This window comes from Microtus pennsylvanicus, chromosome 7, assembly GCF_037038515.1.
Source record: "Microtus pennsylvanicus isolate mMicPen1 chromosome 7, mMicPen1.hap1, whole genome shotgun sequence".
Lineage (NCBI taxonomy): Eukaryota > Metazoa > Chordata > Mammalia > Rodentia > Cricetidae > Microtus > Microtus pennsylvanicus.
This window is the reverse complement of record NC_134585.1, coordinates 7216897-7239319: the sequence shown is the minus strand read 5'-3', so window position 1 is coordinate 7239319 and position 22423 is coordinate 7216897. Positions and strand designations below refer to the sequence as shown.

At 45.7% G+C, this 22423-nt stretch overlaps 1 protein-coding gene across 2 annotated transcripts in view; it reads right to left on the bottom strand.

Moving 5' to 3' along the window:
- Dnah8 (dynein axonemal heavy chain 8) overlaps nt 1–22423 on the bottom strand; it is a 224162-nt gene that overhangs the window by 81298 nt on the left and 120441 nt on the right. For both annotated transcript variants that reach the window (XM_075978795.1, XM_075978796.1), the window contains 12 exons: nt 21490–21654; nt 19696–19922; nt 17832–17950; nt 15818–15921; nt 14535–14711; nt 11690–11857; nt 9753–9968; nt 7127–7264; nt 5748–5875; nt 4678–4849; nt 2824–2979; nt 173–328 (listed from right to left, as the gene is read on the bottom strand). In XM_075978795.1, the coding sequence (XP_075834910.1) occupies nt 173–328; nt 2824–2979; nt 4678–4849; nt 5748–5875; nt 7127–7264; nt 9753–9968; nt 11690–11857; nt 14535–14711; nt 15818–15921; nt 17832–17950; nt 19696–19922; nt 21490–21654 (1926 nt within the window). The remainder of the gene's footprint in view (nt 1–172; nt 329–2823; nt 2980–4677; nt 4850–5747; nt 5876–7126; nt 7265–9752; nt 9969–11689; nt 11858–14534; nt 14712–15817; nt 15922–17831; nt 17951–19695; nt 19923–21489; nt 21655–22423) is intronic.

Sequence of the window (22423 nt, the reverse complement as noted above, 5' to 3'; positions counted from 1 at the left end):
AGGCAAGAAATAAGCTGTTGGCGTCTAGAAGCAATCACCTAGAGGAAACAGCCCATCTGAACATGCTGGTTTCCAGTGCACAAAACATCACCACCCCAAAGAGACAGCTCGACCACTGAGCTGAGGCCAAGAGGAGGCCACCAGTGTTCTTTATCCTTTACGAAACACTCACCTTGAAAGCGGTGCCCGATTTAATGAAGTTCTTTTCGAGTACATTATCCAGAGCAGGGTCTAACTCCTCTCGAATGTCCTCAATGAGAAGGGGGCGACCCAAGGAGAGGCTGTCCTCCAGGTGTGTGCGGAAATATTTATGGTTCAGAGACGTCACCTGAAGATAAAGAGCCCCTAAGTCTAAAACATCCCCGACAGCGCTCCGGGTGCTAAGTGGAAAGGAAGCCATCTGTTGGATGGATGGCTGGGAATTGAAAGGGCAAGGAATTAAATAAAAATAACAAGCAAGAGTTCATTCCCAGAACCAGGAGAGTACTGACTGTTGAAACAGTGTCTCCGGCCCAGAAGAGAAGGGACACGCTCAGATGGAATGCCAGAGCTCATCTTACTAAATGCCACGGACTCATCTTATTCAAACTTAAGCAACTAGAGAATCACTCACACACGGCAAGGTGCCATGAGTATTCTGATATGTACTTATCACCTCTGGGCTCTCTGAAATGCATGAATGACAAGTAAGTAAACATAAGAATGTCAGGCAGCTGGAGAGAGGTTGTGGGGGTTAGGGGAGCTTGCCGCTCTTCAGGAGGACCCGAGTGCAGGGCCCAGCATACGCACTGGACAGCTCACAGCCACTTCCAGCTCTGGCTCCAGGGATCTGAGGCCCTTTTTGGCCCTTACGGGTACTTCACTCACACGTATAGATCCATGTGCAGAAACACAGGCGTGCACATCACAAAGCTAAAATAAGTCTTCAATGATGATGTCAGAAGTGATACACTGAGAAGCAAGGATCTACCCCAGAACTCAGAAGAACATCTGTCTACATTTCAGCATTAACTATCATCTTTGTTGTAGGCTTCTCATAAAAACTCTTTATAGGGTTGGAGGGGATCCCCCCTCTTCTTAGTTTACTGGCAGCTTGATCATGAGTGGGTGCTGGATGGTAACGAGTACTCTCCCCACATTTATCAAGATGGTCACATGATATCCCCAGTCGTGATGGCCCACTTTAATGAATTCATTTAGATTCAATAAATACTGGAATTGCTACACTATGTAAGAGCTCTGCCGAAAATATAAACATGGAGAAAACCATAAACATGACTAACAGGAAGTTTATGGTTCAGCAGAGAGAAATGTGCAAAAAGCAATAATTCAAGTAGTCAGACTTGGAGTCCAGAACAGAACCACAGATAAACACAGACAGGTCTTGGGGTGGGCTATGTGAATCAGGGCATGCAGAGAAGTCAGACTCGGAGTCTAGAACAGAACCACAGATAAACACAGACAGGTCTTGGGGTGGGCTATGCGAAGCTGGGGACGCAGAGAAGTCCTGATGGAGCAAGCATTAGATAGAAGTTTTGAAAGGATACTGATAAAGACTTTGGTCTAAGGTCATCACTGTGAAAAGATACTCTGATTAGCAAAAGATATATAAGCAAAATTATAACAAGTCAGGACCCCCATCTCACAAAAAAGGAGAGGCCAGGGAGATGGCTCGGGCTACTGCCAAGCCTGATGACCCGAGTTCTATCCCTGGCATCCACATGGTGGAGGAGAGAATTGACTCTTGCCTGTTGTCTTCTGGCCTCCCTATGTACACTGCGCGCGCGCGCACACACACACACACACACACACACAGAGAGAGAGATAATACGTTTTAAAAATGCACAGGGCATGAGGAATTCTGGGACCAGGATCTAGGAAACACTCAATAGCCCATATTGCTAGCTGACCAGTGGCAACATGATCCCCAACGAAGTCAGAAATGCCATAACCCTGGCCTTACCTAACCCAGTTTTAAAATTAACCCCAGAATAGGCTCTACAGGCAATGCTGGACCTGGGCGCACTGTATGGTGCCAAGTACCTGGGTGAGGCTGGCAGCTGAGGGGGCACTCCTTCTGCTGCTATCCTATTAGTCCAAAACAAAAGCCACATTCTCCACTGGCCAAAGTAACCATGCCAGGGAAGTGAGGAGGAATCGGGAGAGTGGGATCAAGAAGGGAAAGAGGCTAGGGAGGTGGAGGCAGGAGGATCAAAAGTTCCAAGTCATCCTTGTTCACACAGTAAGATCTAGGCCAGCGTGGGACCCAAGAATCCTAAAAATAAATGAACAAATAAAAAGAATGCGAAAGAAACGGTGTCATCAGAGTTGTTGCCCCAGATGCTGCTACACGCGAGGACAAATGAGCAAACGCTGGCCAGAAGAAACGTGACATTACAGTTTACATCTGGAATGTTCTCAAAGGGCCATGGGTTAAAGACTTGGTTTTCGGCTTGGAGCCACTGGGAGATGCAGCATAGAGAGGAATGAGTTAACACCTCCAGGCCAGGCCTTTAAAGCAACCAGAGCACCACAGTTCCTTTCTCTCTCTTCTCTTCTGCATTCCGGCCACGGTGAGCCCTATTGCCACAGACTGCCGCCATGACAGCTGCCTCACCCTAAAGCCATTGAACCGACTGACAATGGACCAGTCTCTCCCAAACTGTAAGTCCCAACAAACCCTTTCTCTGTATAAACTGGTTCATCTCAAGCATTCGCCACAGTCATAACTGCAAGCCAACTAGCACGGACGACAACATCATGAGCGTCTGCTGAGACTCCGAGAAAACATTATCATTTATACACATGCTGAATGGGACGCACCTGCAAGTCGTTTTCTTTTTCCTTTGATTTAATCCACGTCTTCCCCTGAGTCTGGGGATCGATGAGGAGAGGGTATCTGGTGGCCTTTGTCACGATGATGCCGTTCTGAATCGACAAGTCATCGCCGGGTAATCCCTGCAGGCCCCACTCGCCAATCTGAAGGGGGAATGGGCACGTGCCCGGGTTAGAGACCCGGAATGTGTCCGTTATTAGGTGAGCGCTTAGAATGGGAAATGGAAACGGCTCTACAACTGGTGTCTGGGGTGGGGGTGGGGGAGCAAACCAACCTGCAAACGTGAGCCGAGTGATGTCAAGTTTAGAAAGCAAATGTAAATATTCATCTTCCATATTTTTATTTTGTATATGCGTATGTGTAGGGAGTAGTTTTGTACATGTGAGTGTGCTGCTTGCAGAGGCCGGAAGAGGGAGCTTATTCCTCCTGGATCTGGTGTTACAAAGGCTGTGAGCCTCCCGACACGGCTGCTGAGAACCAGACTTGGGTCCCCACTCTGGATCTGTTTGTCCTCTTAGGCTGTATATAGTTTTTATACTTACAGAGATTGTGAAAGGAGGCCAGTATCAGAGAAGAAGATAGCCCCCAGCCCCCAGAGCGTCCTGGCCTTTGGTTCTGCCTACAGGGCTTACAGAAGGTAACTGCGCAGCTGGAGAGATGCTGGCCGAGATAAGCTGGTAGGAGTTCAGCAATGGTAAGTATGACTGTGTCCTTCCCCAAATTTAAATGGGATAGCATCACAGTCAATGAAATCTCCGGAGATCCAGTGAGCCAAGCAGTGTCTACCTTTGCTAAATTACCCCTAGGTCCTCCAAAGACCCAGATTCATGAGGACTACCTGGATCCACCTTGCCTTCCAGGGCCTGGTGTCTCCTGTACACAGTCTAATATTGTTTGAGCTAAAGGCTACTTTTCAGCCTTTAACTACAGAACATGGGGAACTCAAAGCACTGTCTCCCCCAAGGAAGCAGCAACTGGTGCCTGTTTGCAAAGCTCAAACACAAGTCGATCTGAATACAAATTGCCTGGAAAATATTTATGACCACAGGAGCCTGGCAAGTTGTGTTGAAAATTGACATTGGCATCAAAATCCCAGCAAGTCAGGCCTGCCATTGGTCATCAGTACCAGAGCATGCTGGGAGTTAGCCATTCATGACGGCTAATCTTGAGTGTCAGTGGGAGTGGGTTGGTAAACACTTCTGGGCCGCCTGGGAAGGACTCTGAGAGGTTCATCTGAGGAAGTCCCACTTGGAATTCGAGTGGCATCACCCATCTAATGGCCAGGGTCCCCCACTAAATGGAAAGGAGAAAGTGAGCTTTGCACTAGATCCCCACCCCCGCTTCCTGACTGAGGAAGCAAAGGGACCAGGAGCCTCACAACCCCACGTCCATGCTTCTCCACGCATAATGGACTGTGACCTCAGACTCTAAGTCAAATGAAGCCTCCCTTCCTTGTTTGGTTTTTCTTTCTCTGTAACAGCAATAAGGCACTAATATACTATAATATCTAATATATATATATATATTAGACATATCCCTAATATACATATCATACATATATATAATATACTAGGATACCTAATATATATAATACCTAGTATATATCATATTTACATACATAATACACTATAATACGTAGGCAGCAACTGCCTTTGACTCAAATCTTTGAAAGAGAACATAAAAGAATTAACATTTCAAATAATGGAAAACCATTTAAGCCATCTTAGTTAAGGAAGCAGCTTCCAATTGCAGGAAAATAAGGCAGACCTGTGCCTTTTTGCTGATGGCAGGAACTGAAACAGGGCTGGAATTCCAATGTGGTGGGGAAAGGTCAAACTTACCGTCGGAGGGTCCACCAGCATGGCAATGAGATTCAGGTTTTCAGTGAAAGGGATCTTCCGCGCTTTCAACTCTAACTCCCACTGGTCTTTAAGCAAATAGTTCCTGAATATCTGGTTGAAAGGGCCAAGGTAGGAGAGAAAGCCTGTGCACAGCAGAACATCACCTACGAGTCTGTCGAGAGAGCAATGCAGCCGCTGAGGCCCAGTCCTCGGGGTCAGTCCCTGGGGGAGCTATGGTGCAGACTTGCTTTGCCATAGGGTGTGCGGCACAGACTTTCCTTGCCCCTGACTGGGGGGGGGGGGCTGTGCAAAAAAAAACAGCCCTAAACACAAAGGGGTAGGAGGGGTCACTTTTGGGTGGCTCAGGGGATATAAACAAACTCTTTGCCTGCAGTGAGGATCGTGCTTTCTTCTTATTGCACAGCCTATTCACAGCCTGTCTTAGCAAACACTTAGTGTGCCTTTGTGCATATGTGTGCACATTTGTGTGTGCAGGAACCTATGCACACACACACGAACACAAGTATGTGAGCAAGCTTGCACGCTTGTGTATATACGCTAGAGGTCGATGTCAAATGTCAATCCATAGGTGCCATTCCCCGCCCTCCACACATGCTGTTTTTTGGGACAGGTTTCTTTTCTCTTTGGCTTGGAGCTCACTGGGTGACCCAACAAGTCCCAGGGATCCACTTGTCTCTTCACCCTTCTAGTTCTGGGATTCCAGAAGTGTACCACACCACACTGGCTTTCAGCATCTTTGCACGGTAAGCCCTTCACTGACTGAGTCTTCTCTCCTGCCCAATGCACACGTTCAAAATCACTGAGGGTAAGCCTAGGGAACCACACAAGTGTTGGGCGGTCTTGGCAAACCCAAACATTGCTAGATGTGCCTCCAGCTAGAAACTCACGCTGCAGAGCCACATGGGGGGCCCTTTGCTTTCTACTTCAGAGATGTGTTAGCAGCCACGGGGGGATGCAGACAAGTGTGGGTGGTGTAGGCTTCATGTGTGACAGAGAGGTGGGATGGGAGTGATGACTTAGAAGGGATCCCACAAGACTAAAACTCCTACCTATTAATCTGCGCTCTGAACTCTTTGCTTTGCTGGGTCCAGCGGACTTTTTCTCCACTCAGCCCATCGATGAGCGTGGAGGCCGCCTGCATCTTCTTCCTACACATGTCCGCATCGTTGAGCAGATCCTGCACGTGGAAATGAGAAACGGCTCAGACAACCTTTCAAAGCACTTGAGCAGGGGCGTGTTGTGTTCACACATAAAACCACACGGAGGAATTTCTCAGTTTGCAAAATAAATGCAGTTAGAAAATAATAGAGCGACAAATTACCATATTAATTACAGTCTGATCCTTCATTCATAAGACAGCAGTTTGGTTATCTTTTTTTAACCTTGTAGGATTTCAAGGATATATGTGAAAAGGGCAGGGGACGTAGCTCAGTTGGTAGGATGCTTGCCTAGCATGCATGAAGCCTTGGGTTTGATTCCCGGCATCACACGAAGCTAGGCATGACAGTGCATGCCTGTAATCCCAGCACCCCACGGGTGGGGCTTCAGAAGGATCAGAGGTTTAAGACCATCTTTGGCTGAGCAGAGAAAAGATGGGCTGCGTGAAACTCTATCTCCAAAGTGAACAATTAGTTACATAAACAATAAATGAGGCTAAAATTCAAGGACATTTTATAAGAAAGACTCTAAAATTGTGTAAAGTAGTATTTCTATTCAATATTTTCCAGAAAACAATAAAGGTAAAAATGCTGATATTCCTTTAATTAGATTTTCAGTCGCTATGCAAAATAATGGGTTTCATTATGGCATTTCCATACATGCATATGATTATACTTCGCTCATATTCATTTCCCTGTTGTTGTCCCTCCCCCTTTGATGGTTCTGTTCCTCCCTGAACCCCAAGTTTCCCTTCTGTTTTTATGTAATGTGCAAATAGATTAGATGATAGATAGATAGATAGATAGATAGATAGATAGATAGATAGAGATCAGAGACAGAGACAGATACTGATAGATGGGAATAAATGGATGGATGGATGGATGGATGGATGGATGGATGGACGGACGGACGGATGGACAGATAGATATAGATAGATAGGTAGATAGATAGATAGATAGATAGATAGATACATAAGATACACAGATGATAGATGGGTAAGATAGATATGAATAGACAGAGACATATGGAAGTAAGACTGGGTGGCAAAACTAGATTCCACATATATAAGAAACACATTATTTGAGAAACAAATATACCGAAGATAAGCGTGTGCCCTGACTTCAACGTTATCCCACATATCCACGCACTGAAACATCACATGGTACCCATCAAGGATGTCCATGTTTTAGGTATAAGCCTAAAAACTACACTAATTTCAATCCAAAGCGACTTCCAGTGGAGCGTCAGGACAGCACTCCCACCAGCTCACCATTTTCTCATTCATGGCCGCGTCGAACTTGGCCTGCACTTTATCCAGCTCACCCTGCTTCTCATCCAGCAGCGCCTGGGCCTTCCCCAACTCTGCATTGGCCACGGCCAGGCGGCCTTCCTGCTTGGCCAGGTTTGCCTAGGAAGAAGGGGCAGAGGTTCGCCAAAGGCACACAAGTTCTATGAAACATTCATGATTTTAGTTTGTAAATTATCGCATAAACCACAGAATTTTTGCAGTGGATGCTACTTCTGAGGTCATCTGTTTCAGGGCAACAACTGGGGAGGCAGGATGTCTTGGGGATATTTTATTAATTTTCCCCTTTTAATTATTAATGTTCACTATGAAAAACACAGAAAATGCAACAATGCAAAGGAAGAATTAAAAACTCTGATTTTTTTCTTAGATATAAGCACTGCGTTAAGAATGCACTAGATGTCAGTTTTATTCTTTTCACTTAATAGACTCAAATTATTGCCCCACATCCCTAAGATATTTTTAAATAAAAAAAATCATTTTATGTGTTTGGGTGTTTTGCCTACACGTATGGCCTACAAGAGGCACTGGATCCCCTGGAACTGGAGCTGTGAGCCACCACATAGATGCTGGGAATCGAACCACGGCCCTCTGAAATAGCAGCCAGTGCTCTTAACAGCTGAGCCATCTCCCCTTACGCTTTTCAACTGGTGATAAGACTTCGTGATGTTCGCCTTAGTTTACTAATATTTCCCTACATTTCTGCACATTATTCTTCTCTCTCAAAAGGATAATCACCACTGGACAAGCTGGCAGTGTGGTTTGCTGCTTTCCTAAAGATTCTTTGGAAACAAAGTTGCTGTAACAGTAGTTATCTTGTTTTTTTTTCTAAATCCGACAGCATGGTAATTATCTGTTCCTTGCAACTTTAAAATAATTAATCACTAATACACAGCCAGAGCTCTCTGGGGTAGATTCTGATTAACATCTTGTTTTCTTTCCTGTTTACTTGTTTGCTTGCTTATTTATTTAGGCAGGTTCTCATTATGTACACCAGGCTGGTCTCCAACTCCCAGAGACCCACCTGCCCCTGCCTCCCAAGAGCTAGGTAGGCTTAAAGGCCTGCACTACCATGCCCAGCCCAGGTAAAGCTGCCTCTGACCCCCTTGATCTGACAAGGACCAATAGCAGATGCCAGTGTCCCACCAGGGTGTTTCTATTGGTTCCCACTCAAGATACAAATGGATTTTTATGCCTTTTTATGTTTTATTTAGTTCAATACTATCTTATTTCTTTGGTGACGTATGGATGCAAAAATTGGATCTTTGCATCATATTTTTTATTAATTAAAAAAAACTTTGCTTTTATGAGCCTTTACTCTGAATTCTGAATTTCTACTAAGATTTCATTTGGTATCTTCATTTGGGGTGTGTTTTCTGTTTTCCCATCATTTCCCTCTATTAAAACTTTATTTTCTATTTTATTCAAAATTTCGAGCTTAAAGAGGCAGTCACTTATTAAAAGGCTTCTCAAGAAGAACGGTGATGCTCAGCTTGCTCAGCCATTTTCTAGCTGCAGAACCATCAATCACAATGTTTTCAGGTTAGTAGGGGCTTGGGGGTTGAGTGTGAGGTCCGGGGATATGTTGGGATGTGTTGTACATAGTTAAATCCCTAAGGGTGACTTTTGTCTCCTTAAACACAGAAGACGCCCTCACTGGGTGTAGAACGACGCGTGCGTACGTGTGTGCGTGCGTGCATGTGTGTGTGTGTGTGTGGTGTGTGTGTGTGTGTGTAAATACGTGTGGGTGAGGCCAGAGATCACCTCGGGTATCACTCCTTGAGATTGAGCAGTCCATGTTGTTTTTTGAAACAGGGTTTCTCACCCCTTACTCAGAACTCACACGCTGGGCTCTGCTGACTGGCCACAGAACCCCAGGGATTACAGCCGCTTTACCTGTTCTCACGTGCCTTCTGGGGATCGAACATTGGTCTTTACTCTTGCAAAGCAAGCCTCACTAGTTGAGCCACCCCCTCACCCCTGGCTTTCTCTCCTTTCACAGGGAACTCAGATCATTCCTCTTAGACTGCACAAGTCTTCAGTGTTTGCGACCGGGGACATTTCTAGGCGCTCATCCGCACCTCTGCAAGCTTAGTGTGGAATGCCATGAGCAAACTCCGTCCCCAGTCTCTCAACCTGAGAGGCATGCCAAGCTTGCCTTTGTGACAGCTTGATTATTATCCTGACAATTTAATTTCTTGTTGAAGTGAACAAATTAGTTTCCGTTGTCTGCATTGCCAAGAAGTATTCACCAGATACAAAAAAAGAAAAAGAAAGAAAGAAAAAAGAAAAGAGAGGAGAAACTTTAAAGAGCATAAAAAAAATAGACATGCTGGTCCACGATTTTAGTGTCAGTGGAATTAATACAAGAGGGAGGCACAGGCAGGCAAGACCTCTGTGAACATCAGGTTAGCATGGTGTGCTGGGCTAGCCAGGGAACAAAAAAATTACAAAATTTAAAAATAAATAACAAAATTAAAACATGGCTACAGAAACATTTGCCCATATTGGTCTAAGTTACAGTCTGTCTACTCACAGGAATTCTTATGATTTTACCAAGAACTGATTTACAGGGGAGAGGGAAATTTACCTTCAGAGGCAACACCTCCCTGTTGATGCCGTAAAATATCACCATAGCAAGCGTCCAGGACAGCAAGCCAGCCACATTCCCACAGACTTTTTTGGCGCTTTCAAACGTGTAATCATCCATGTTAAAATAGGGCTGCAGCAGCTCCACCGTCTCTTCGTTGATGGTGTCCTTGGGGAACTGCTGCAGGCTCCACAGGAATCCCGTAGCACTCATCAGCTGGAAGAGAGTACGCAATCTCTCAGGTCTGGAAAAAAAGAAATCCTGCCTTCCTGCATTGGTATGGAACAATCAGCTATGGTTGTTTGAATGAAACCGGTCCCTACAGGCTCACATACTTGAGTACTCTGTCCCTGGTGATGGAACTGTTTGAAAAGGATTAGGAGGTGTGGCCTTGTCAGAAGAGGTGTGCCACTGGGGGCAAGCTTTGAAGATTTAAAAGCCCACATCATTCTCAATCAGACTCTGCCTTGTGGTTGTATCTCAAGATGTGAGCTCTCAGCTACTGCTCCAGTGCCAAGCCTGCCTGCCACCATGCTTCCCACCATGATGATCTGAAACCGTAAGCTCCAAATAAACTCTTCTGTAAGCTGCCATGATCATGGTATCCTACCACAGAAATAGAAAACTAAGTCATCGACTGATTTTTTTTTTTCAAAGAGGTAGGCATCAACTGCTCTAAACACACCAACCTTACTGGTAATTGCCACCCTAAACCTACAGACTGACAATTTTTTCTAACTTCATAGGAGAGAGAGAGAGATGAAAATCCACATTCCTGTGCAGCATCTAAATACCACCAACCGTAAAGACCACCTTCTGGATTTGCGGCTGGACCCACATCAAAGCTGGTTAATATGCCACTGGTTCTGGGCATATCTCATTTTTTTTAAATGGTTTTGAGTGATGCGGGATCCCCCCCCCCCCGCATGCTGTGATTACCATTAACGAATAAAGAAACTGCTTTGGACCTATAGCAGGGCAGAACTTAGCTAGGCAGGGAAAACTAAACTGAATGCTGGGAAAAAGAAGGGCAGAGTCAAGGAGGAGTCATGGAGCCACTGCTGGAGACAGACATGCTGAAGCTTTGCTGGTGGGCCACGACTTTTTGGTGATGCACAGATTAATGGAGATGGGTTAGATTAAGATGTAAGAGTTAGCCAATAAGAAGCTAGAGCTAATAGGCCAAGCCATGATTTAATTAATATAGTTTCTATGTGATTATTTTGGGAGTCTGGGTGTCCAAGAAACGAACAAGTGGCCCTCCTTACTACATTTGAGCTTCTAAATCTATGTACATTTTGAGTGATACAGTGTTATAACTTGGATCTTGCATATCCCTCTTGGTAGAACAGAAAGCACACAGACTCAGGAAGTGGGGTCAGACTGAAGGCCCATCTCCAGCGGCCCACCTCCTCTAGCAAGGTTCCATTTCCTGAAGCCTACATGATGCTTTTCAAGACAAAGTTACCCGTTTGGCACGAAGCATTTGAATGTATTAGTCTGTGGAGCACACTCCACATCCAAGAAACAAAAACAGGATATTATAATTACAGCCCCTCCCCGTCAAACCCTAAACGGGGACACTAGAACCCCACCCTTCCTCTTCCTCCCTTTACTTCCTGCTCCAGCTAAGTAACTTCCCGTGTGCATGCTTCAAACACCAAGTGGCTCCTGCCTTGCCACAGGCCCAAAGTGCCAAGACCATTCAGTCATGGCCTGAAAAAAAAACAGTGAGCCAAAATAAACCTTTCCATTTTATAAATTTATTCTCATGGGCACTAAATGATACTGATGGAAAAAAATACTGAATAAGGTGAAGTCAAAGCCAAACTCTTGAATACGTGGCAGTTGGCAGCAACCTGCCAGCTTGCAAGACTGATTCTCCATGTCCTGGAACATCTGCTGTACCTCATGAGACTTACCAAGGTTCTCCTTACCTTTAATGACTCTCCCCACGAGGGCTTGCAGCAAGGCTTCTCCGGGTCCATAGTAACAGGGTCGATCTTCTTCTGGAATAGCAACAGCACACAGTCCATGATCCTCATAATCAGATGAGGTGGTTTGGCGAGCTTCCTGACTGTGGCAATGTCATTTGGTTTGATGGTCTGTGGTTGGGAACAGGAATCAATATCATTTCTTTTTCCTGAGTGGTACTAACAAGCTTATATATGGAAACCTAATACTTCTAAGTGGTTAAAGCAGAAAACAATCAAAAGCACATTTCTTTATCTTCCAATTCCTAACATTATCTCCTCAAGAGATCAAACTCTAAGGTTTCTGCATAATGGCTTCTTCATGGTTGGGCTCCGATTTCTGTTCGCCTTTATTCCTGCTGTTGCCTCTTCAATTGACTGACTTAAGGGGTCACTATCACTCATAGCCCCCTGCCCAGACCTCTGCTAACATAATTGGTATGCAACAGTTAGACAGCTTGCATCCTAGCCCCTGGGACGCAAAGACAGGAGGCTCCCAGGGGCTTGCTGGCCAGCTAATCTAACTGAATCAGCCCCAGGTTCAGTGAGAGACTCTGCCTCAAAAAATAAGGTGAGGAGTGGCGGAGTTAGACATCTGATGTCAGATTCTGCTCTCCATACATACGTGCATGCAGATATGCATATACCTGTGCACATGTGTGTGCACACACAAATGTGTACATATGCATACAACACATACAAAAATGGAGAAAAGTGTTTTTAAAGAGAAAGGAGACAAAGTCCTGAATATCAGAAATCTTACTTTTAGTTTTCATTTTTTGGGCTGCCCTGTCTCTGGAAAGGGGAGAAACTCCATGGAAACCAGAAAAATTATTACAGGACATGGCTTATGAAAATATGCTGAGGACTGTGAGCTGGATTTAGATGAAGTCATTGCCTGGTGTGATGGTTTGAATGAAAATGGCCCCATAGGCTCATATGCATGAATACTGGGTCCCCAGTTGGTTTGAACAGTTTGGGAAGGATTCAGAGGTGTGGTCTCATTGAAGGTGTGGGGGGTGAGGGCTTTGAGGTTTCAAAAGACTCAGGGCATCCCCAATGTGCTCTCTGCCTCCTGTTTGGGGGCGGCTGTGTGAGATCTCAGCTGCTGCCACAGCTCCTACCAAGAGACTTCGCTGCACCATCACGAACACTAACCCTCTGGGACTGCAAACCCAATTAAACTCTTTCTTTTATAAGTTGCATTGGTCATGGTGTCTCCTCAGAGCAACAGAAAATGAACTCAGACACCTGACATCCAAGATAAGGAAGACAAAGAGAGCTAGATCAATCAGCATCTTTAGATTCCTCCAGCTCAGTGTTCTCTTTCCTATGTCATTACATAACCCACCAAGGGAGTGCGGGTATGACCTGGACACAGATCTAAGCGATTACTACATATTCATCCATGTGACGGCTACAGGCGTTCTTCTATTCAAAGCAACAAGAGCAAACAAAAGCAGCCTTGCCTCCACAATCTCCCAAAGAAGGCACAGAAAAGACAACAGCTTCAAAGCAGGATCTCTGTCATGAAGGATAGGGCAATGGCAAAACACAGAAGAGCTCAGAAGAACTGGAAACCTGGAGGAGTGAGGGTTGGGCCCAGCTATGAAGAATGGCTGTGATTGGGCACAAAGGCTAGGGAAGGCAGTCCTGGCAGGCGGAAGGGTCTAAGACATCTAGGTCCATCTAAAGGTAACAGGTCAAGATCATTCTAGAACTCTACAGGTGCTTCTGTGTGAGCGGGCCTACTGTGTGTAGGGACAGAATAACTAAGGCAAAGTTCAAAACTTAGGAGCCAGGCTGTTAGCAGCAGCAGAAGCAAGTACACAAATAGATTGTAGATAAATGATAGATAGATAGATAGATAGATAGATAGATAGATAGATAGATAGATAGAAAAATAGATATATAGATGAAAGATGATTGATAGATGAGATAGATGATTGATAGATGATATGATGAATAAATAGGTATAAATAATAGACAGATAGATAACTAGATAAATAATAGACAGACAGAACACTATCAATGTGCCCACCAAATTTATTATTTCTAATGCCTACATGAAACTTCAAGAATCCACTAGGGATTATAACATCTATGGAGATCTATAAAGTTCAGTATATTGACTCCAGATAAAGTGAATACAATTCGTGGTCATGAGACAGAAAGGTCAACCTCCTGCCTCCAGAGCCATGCACCTGTTGTATGCACTGTATGTATGTGGTATATACATACAGTTGAAGCTGCTTGGTAGGCTGAGGCAGGAGGATGGCAGGAGGTCAGCCTGGGCAGCATAGCAGGACCACTCTCTCCTTCTAGGAACTGTCTCCTTAGAGAAGTGAGAGCCACAAGAGAGCCTTAAAGAGGGGGTGTCTAGGATAAGGTTGTCTACGCAATCTGAATCCATCATGCTCTTAGGAGACATGTCCAACCTGAGGGTCCCCAGCCACGTGTCTCCCAGGACAGCTTTGAGTGCAGCCCAACATATCTGTAGATGACAATGTTATATCTCAATGTCAAAAGATTGTACAATCCCAGGCTAGGCCCCTGCCCGCCAGCTCTGTTTCCTAGTTTCCAGGGAAAGCTGGTTCAGGAAAGCAAGCAACAGGCAACAAGAAACAAGCACACAGTACACCCTGCTGCCAAGGACATATGCCAACAGAGACAAGTCTCCAGATGAGGTTATGGACAGAGCTAAGAACGCCACTCCGCTTCCTGATTACAAAGTTCCAAGGTTAATTCCACGTAAAGAAACCAGCACCAGTAGGATTTGCGGCAGCTGGGAGAAGGGGGCGGTGCTCACATTCAGGGCAGCCTCCGCTTCTTCCAGAGCAGGTTTGGCGGCCTCCAGTTTGCTCTCCGCTTTCACCTTCTCACTGTCGATTTCATCCACGATCTTCTGGGCTTTGTCTTTTACCTCCTGGACTTCATTTTTCACTTTGGCTGAAGCCTGGGCACTCACTGTGACTTCCGCCAGCACCTGGTAAAGAGAGGACACCAAACCCTTTAAAGTCAAATGTGTAGATGTGTGTCCAGGAGATACTTACGTAGTAGAGTGTAAGACAAGAATATAAGAGCAAAGCTCTCCATCTAAGTCACCTGTATTTTAATATGTATTAAAAGGTACTTCAAGGGAGCTAGAGGGATGGCTCAGCTCTTTCAAAGGACCTCAATTCAGCTCCGACACACCCACATCAGGTGGCTCACAATCATCTGTAACTCCAGTTCCAGGAGACCAGATGCCCTCTTCTGGCCTCCATAGGAACTGCATGCATGTGAACACATACAGGCATGTATATAAACATGATTAAAAATTACATCTTTAAAAAATAGTTCTTCTAGGTGGTACCCTGTGACACACCATTTTCTGAGCTCTCCTTGACCTTAAAAGTATATATAAACAAATGTTGCAAGGTTTCATAAAAATGGTATTTCCAGTCTAAGACCTTTTGGATAGTTAAAATAGTTCAAGTACAGGGGAGCAAAATAAGAAGCCATACTGAATCTCCTAGAATAATAATAAAAATAGCTAATATTTATTGAGGGTCTGGAACAAGCTGGGACAATGCTTGCCTAAAGTGCCATTCAATTCAGTAACTGGCTACGGGTCCAAGCTCAAAGTGCCACTTTGTAACCGACTCTCAGCAGACTTTGAAAGCAGTCTGGTTGGACACAAATGAGCCACACAGGTGTCCCATCCCCTCAGGAGGGGGACTTTGGGTTGTTGTTCTTTCTTTACTCTACCAACTCCCTCTCTTAGCCTTTTACTTACTCAGAAAAAAATTGATGAGCCTTGGCTCCTGTAAGAAATCAGCTGACAGTTCAAAAGAACGTGCACAGACAGACAAGTGAGAGCGAAAGTTTAGGTGGAGAGAGAAAGAGAAGACTGTTCTAGGCCAGGCCCAAGATGTCTGACCACACCTACGTTGTTGGTTTAGGTCCTGTTTGTGTTAATACAGTTTTGAAATAAAGATTTTTGTAAGTAATTTTAATCAATTTTTTGAGAATTACACACAACATAAAAATGCTTTTTTAAACATGGGGAGACGTTTCTTGTTGGTGGGGACAGGGTACGTGCAAACTCACTTCATCTGCTTTCACGGACGCCACGGCCAGTTCCTTCTCCTTCACGGCGAGATCCTGCGAGAGTTTGGCGACAGATTCGCTGGCCTCCATCAGCTTGTCGAGACCTTTACAAACACACGGGCAGGTCCTTGCCGGTTACGGCACAGCCTCACACCAGGTAAGTATTCACTACTGAGTATACACAGGGCAGGCACAGTGTGTGACATACATCAAACACAGCCTGGCTCATTACGGACAGAGATATACCTGTCTTTAGGAGGAGACCGACCACTTTTCTTACATGCCCAGCTTTTCTCGTGGGTTCTGGGGGTCCTCTCGCTTGTGCAGCAGGCTCTTTACCCACAGAGCCATCTTCCCAGCCCCCAGTTTTGTCTTGTTCCAGTTTTGCTTTTTCCCACAAGATGGCTTTTCCTGGCCAGCAGGCAGCACTCAGGGACTGTGACTCACACCTGGCACAGTGAGCCCAGGGCTAAAAGAGCCATCAGCTGGTGTTAGACAAAGAAAGGGCCTGCGTTCACAAACAGACCTGGTGTTCCGCCAGGCCAAAGGGCATTTGCTAACATGACCTACTTCTAATAATCAAATTAATATTTGTATTGAACAAACACTCAGAAGTTCAAGGTCATCCTGGACTATATATTGAGTTGGAGGTCAGTGTAGAATATAGGAGACACTATCTTAAAAATACCAAAACAACTATTAAAAAAATTAGTATTTGGGGACTGACTGGGAGGATGACTCATAGGTTAAAAGTCTGCACTATTCTTGCAAAGAACCTAAGTTCATTCCCAGTATCCATGTAAGGCAGCTCACAAATTCCTGTACCCACTTCCAAGGGACTCAGTTCCCATATGCACCTGCACTCACATGCACACACACACACATAGCCACACATACACAGCTACATGCACACATACACACACAGTCATATGCACACACACAGCCAAATGCACACACACAGCCAAATGCACACACAAAGCCACATACACACACAGCCACATGCACATACAGCCACATGCACACACACAGCCACATGCACACACACAGTCACGTGCATACACACAGCCACATACACACACACAGCCACATGCACACAGCCACATGCACATACAGCCACATGCACACACACAGCCACATGCACACACACAGTCACGTGCATACACACAGCCACATACACACACACAGCCAAGTACACACACAAAGCCACATGCACACAGCCACATACACACACAGCCACATGCACATACAGCCACATGCACATACAGCCACATGCACACACACAGCCACATGCACACACACAGTCACGTGCATACACACAGCCACATACACACACACAGCCAAGTACACACACAAAGCCACATGCACACAGCCACATACACACACATACACACACACAGCCACATGCACACACAAAGACACATAAACACACACAGCCACATATGCACACAGCTACATACACACACAGCTACATACACACACAGCCACATATGCACACAGCTACATACACACACAGCTACATACACACACAGCCACATATGCACACAGCTACATACACACACAGCTACATACACACACAGCCACATATGCACACAGCTACATACACACACAGCTACATATACACACAGCCACATGCACACACAAAGACACATAAACACACACAGCCATATATGCACACAGCTACATACACACACAGCTACATATACATACAGCCACATGCACACACACAGCCACATGCACACACAAAGACACATAAACACACACAGCCACATATGCACACAGCTACATACACACACAGCTACATACACACACAGCCACATATGCACACAGCTACATACACACAGCCACATGCACACACAGCCACATGCACACACAGCCATATACACATACACATAATTCTTAAAACCTAAAAAAACAAAGAGTGTTTGATTTTCAAATGCAATGATATCCATCCAATAACATGTTGGGATCGCCATCAAACAAACCCTAAAAGAGACAAAGCTGGCCATTCCCTTACCGATATTCATCCGCTCTGCTTGTTCATTGATGAACTTCACCTTTTCAGTGTAGATGTTTTTATAACCATTTATAAATGAGAGGTATGATTTGGGAGTCACATGGGCTCTTCGGCGATATCTGAAAATGGAATATAAAAATAGCCCCTCTTAGACACTCTACTGTCTTCCTGTGAAGTACCCCATCTCTACACCCACCATGAAAGCTATGAGCAGTACCTGACATTCCAGAGGGCCACGGGATCCTTGACCTGACTCTTGCCCTTCTCGGGCTGGTGTTTCAGCGTATGGGAAGCTAGGGAAAGGATGCTGCATAACCCCATCAGGGTTTGTGAGGATTAAAGAAATTAGCATACATGAGCATGCTCTGTTAACAGGAAATTTCTGGACAGACCGGGGGAAAGGGGGGGGAGGGAGCGGGGAGGATGGGACAGTGGGAGGGACAGCAGGGCTCACGCCAAAGGGCTCTGCCACTCACTTTCACCTAGCCGCTGTTAGCTGCTCATTATAGACCAGCCTCTCCCCTGTCTAGCTGGGTTGGCCTTGAAGTCTGAACAGCCACATTGGCCTCAGGGTTCAACTCACTGTGGGCTTTATGCTTCAGTCATCATAATCACCACAGAAATAAACAAAAGAGGTGATTTTACATCAGAAACTAAGGTCTGAATCTAGACTCTAAAATCTTACATTTCTGACTTACAGGCTCACCTTTTGGAGTTCTGGGACTTTTAACATTTTCAGAGTTTCTTTGGTTTTTATCTTTTGTTTGTTTGTTTAGAACGGACAGACAGGTATGTAACTACCAACTAGAGCATTTTGTAAAAATGTTCACTTTGTAAAATCATTTTGTAGAAACCATTCTTCCACTTAAGAGAACAGGAAAAGTTTGAAGGACATAGCTAAATTTTCAGAACTCAAGAAAGGCATTTGTGGCCGTGTGGAAAAATAAAAGGAAATGGATGCTGCCGGGTGGTGACGCAGAAGAAACGACGTGTGCCTAACTCCAGAGTCTATGAAACACCTAGAATCGGTTAAGAATGGTCTGAACATGGTCCTAGCAAACAGAAGGGGTTGGCATAAGCCAACACTCCAAGGCAAGCGCATCCCTCAGAAGTCCCAGTGTTACCCAGACTCTGCACAGAAGCAGGGAGCTCGATATCCCGGCGGCCCCTGCAGACCCTACTTTAGTCCTCGCTGGCATCCGTACCCATCTCGACTCCCATGCATTGTGGAGCAAGGAAACCTTACAGTATTTCTAAGCGCCGTGGCCAGCGCGCTCAGAAGGAGCACACCATGACTCTTCTTCCCAAGTGGTCCTCCTGCACCCAATTAAAGTCCTGTTTCATAATTAATCACCAGAATAGCTTTGATAAGACTTGGCTATGCAAATGCCAAGCCTAGAATGTTCCCTCAACATAAGGTAATAAAGAAACTTAAAAACAGTGTCCTTCTTTAATCAGAATAAATAATGCATTGGGATGAGAAGCTCATTTGAAACCATTTATAAGGAATTATTTAGGTCATTTTCAAAACAAAATTAAGCAAATGAAACTGTGATTCATTAAGCATCTGCTACTTGGAGTCCTGGAGGGCACAGAGGTATTTAAAAGTATGGCCCCTGGTTAATTTTTAAATCTCGCTTATCTGGCATCTTTTCATTATTTAATTACTAGGAAATCAATGCAAGAAAGATGTGGTATGGCTGGGCCTGCACAACCAGGCTACGCAAAGGGTCTTCACATTTAATGCCTCTTTGGCGAGGACTTTGCGGCTCCAGTTCCAGCAGCTACAGATCTTATGAAAGAAACCTCGCTTCCCTTTGGAAAACAGTGCTCACAGCTGCCCGGCTTCTGTGAGCTCACGCACCTTTGGAAGTAATTCTCACAGCTCTCGGAAACCATGTCATGAAAGAGTCCCATGGTTTCGACAACCTGCCTCTTGATCTCACTGGAGCAGACAATGTTATAATCGGCAAGGATGTAGGAGGCTACGGCAATCAGAGCCTCCTTGGGCCAGCGGCTGAACCAGTCCATGGTGCAGCCAGAAATCAAGCCAGGGAACTTGAGGGACCGGGCCCGGAACTTCTCGCCAACCTGTGGAGAGCAAGGTCAGAAGACCAGAAGACATGAGAAACACAGAGCGAGGAAGGCAAGCTGGAGGGAGGGATAGAGTCACACCCTGGGCCAGCTTCGTGACGCTGAAGGTTAAATAACACCTTCTCAGACTGCAGCAGAACACCAAGTCAGTGTTTAGCTGGAGGAAGGCGCGGTGCCCTGGAAAAATGGCTACTGTATGGGGTTCGGATCCAGGAGCTACCGCCTAAGAGGAAAGTGACAAACTGAGCTCTTGACACAAGGTCGGGGACGGGGGACGCCTGGACACTGGAGCAAGTACAAGTGTCTCGGGTGGAAACATTTTTCTAAATGCTACCTTTGGCTATCTATTGAAACGATGGACCCCAAGAAATGAGAATACCCCTGGGCTCTCATTCTTGCTACCTGAAGGAAAAGGCTGAAGCTTGGAGCCAGTTAGAGGAGGAGCTTGTCCACAGGAAGAGACCTCACACAATCCCGACAGTTTGTCGGACCACCCTGGAAGAGAGACTGGAGCCCAGACAATGACAGTGGGCAGGACCACACCTTGACAGGGCCACCCAGATCCTGCCTTCTATCTAAACTCAAACCTCAGGACAGGACCCGGAAGATAGACTTGGGCAGTGAAGGAGCATGTCACTGGGCCTATTTGTCCTTCCTCCCAATGTGACCACATTGAATAAATTTAGTTTGTCTCTTTCATTGGCTCGTTGAGTACTGGTGGCCAAGGCTGGCCTCTGTGAGCTGCCCAGACCTTAATCTCTGCCCCTAACAGGCATAGAAACACAGGCAGCTTAAGGAACAGCTGGTCCCTCTAGGGAAGCAGTTAGGGAGCTAAAGAGACTTCCTCCAAGTGTCTGGGAAGCGCTGGATGTGGGAGCGGAGCTGGGTACATTTTACAAGGCAGGAGGAGAGAGGGAAACTCAACCGGGTACAGAGAAGAGTTCTGACAAGCAGGGCTGTCTCCACCCCCGAGAGCAATGCGACCCTCTGGGGCAGGGCAGAGCTCAGCAGTAAAACATCCCATGAGGACGTAAATGTCCTACACGTATGCTTCTAGCAGTGTTGCCCAGCAAGGTAGCCACTGACTACACGTGGCCAGGAAACACTGGAAATGGGGCTACCAGGTCCCAGGAACCAGATTTTTATTTTACATAATTTCAACTAACTAAAATTTAAGAAGCCACCTGGGACAAATGACTGCCAGACTGGTAAGCACGGTAAGCTAGACATACTCAAAGTTGGAAAATCCGTCAAGAAGAGTCCAGATGTTACATCCATACTGGAGATATAGATGGGTGAGACTGTATCATTAAATTCTTCATGATTCAAATAATATATGTCTCTTGTCAGCTTGTGAACTGTTAAGCTATACAGTAGCCTCAAATAATTCATATATTCTTCCATGGCTTACACTGGTGATGAGATTTGAGTCCAGGGAGCATGGTATTAGGAAAGAAATCATTTTAGTTTCATGAAAGAAAGGTTTGTTTTTGACCAAACAGCTATTCAGAGAAGGTCTCCTATTAGATGCATGATTCCGCCTACATAAAGAACGAAGACTCACCGGGGAAAAACAAAGAACAACATGCAAATTCCTCCTGGACCTGGTGATGAAGTATTCATACAGGTTGTCAAAGGTGGGAGGGTGGCGAGGCAGCTCCCTCTTCATCACCGATATCAGGCCTTGGGTGATTTCATCCATCTCATCCCGGGCAAACAAATTGGAGATCTTTGAGGGACAGGCATGAAAGTGAGAAAGTGATGTGCAATTTAAATAATTAATAATTTCCCACTGCTGTGAGTCTGGTTAGCCACCCTCCCTTTGTCCTCCCTCCTTCTCTCTCTCTCTTCCTCTCTTATGCTCTCACACACACACATACACACATCACCATCCCCACCACCACCAGCAAGACTCCCATCCTGCTGCTCCTCAGCCACATGCCAAGTTTGCCAGACATTATCAAGAGCATCACTCTTTTATTGAGCACAGTAATCAACAGCAATTCACAGTGCACCCCCTCCCTGTTAAGAAGCTGTCACTCTAAGAACGCCCTCCCCCTTCACTCCTGCAATCAATGCTCTCAAGTATCCAATGGCTGACAGGTCTTCTCAACTCTACTCCTAAGACATGTTACTTAGCCCCGGTCCCATCAAGCGCCAGCAATCACCCCTGTGCTAGCCAGAGTCAACAGCCGCAGACCTGCCCTTACCAAGGGAGCGCTTTGGGGGCTTCCCATTGGCTGGGATCTGGGAACCTGGCTCTGAGGCTAACTCTTCCCTTACTAATTGACAAGGTGTTTCCCCTGGGCTTAAACTAATCAGGCAAACACTGCCGATATATGGTCAAGGCTGTGTTTCTCCTAGGAGTCCAGAGCTTTGGCAGCTGTGGACAGCTCTAACAAGATCTTCCGACTTGGAATCCCACACAGGCTTCCCTGAGCGGAAATGTGATGTAAATAGCATGAGGTACACACGTCAGCATCTCTTCCTGGAGGGAA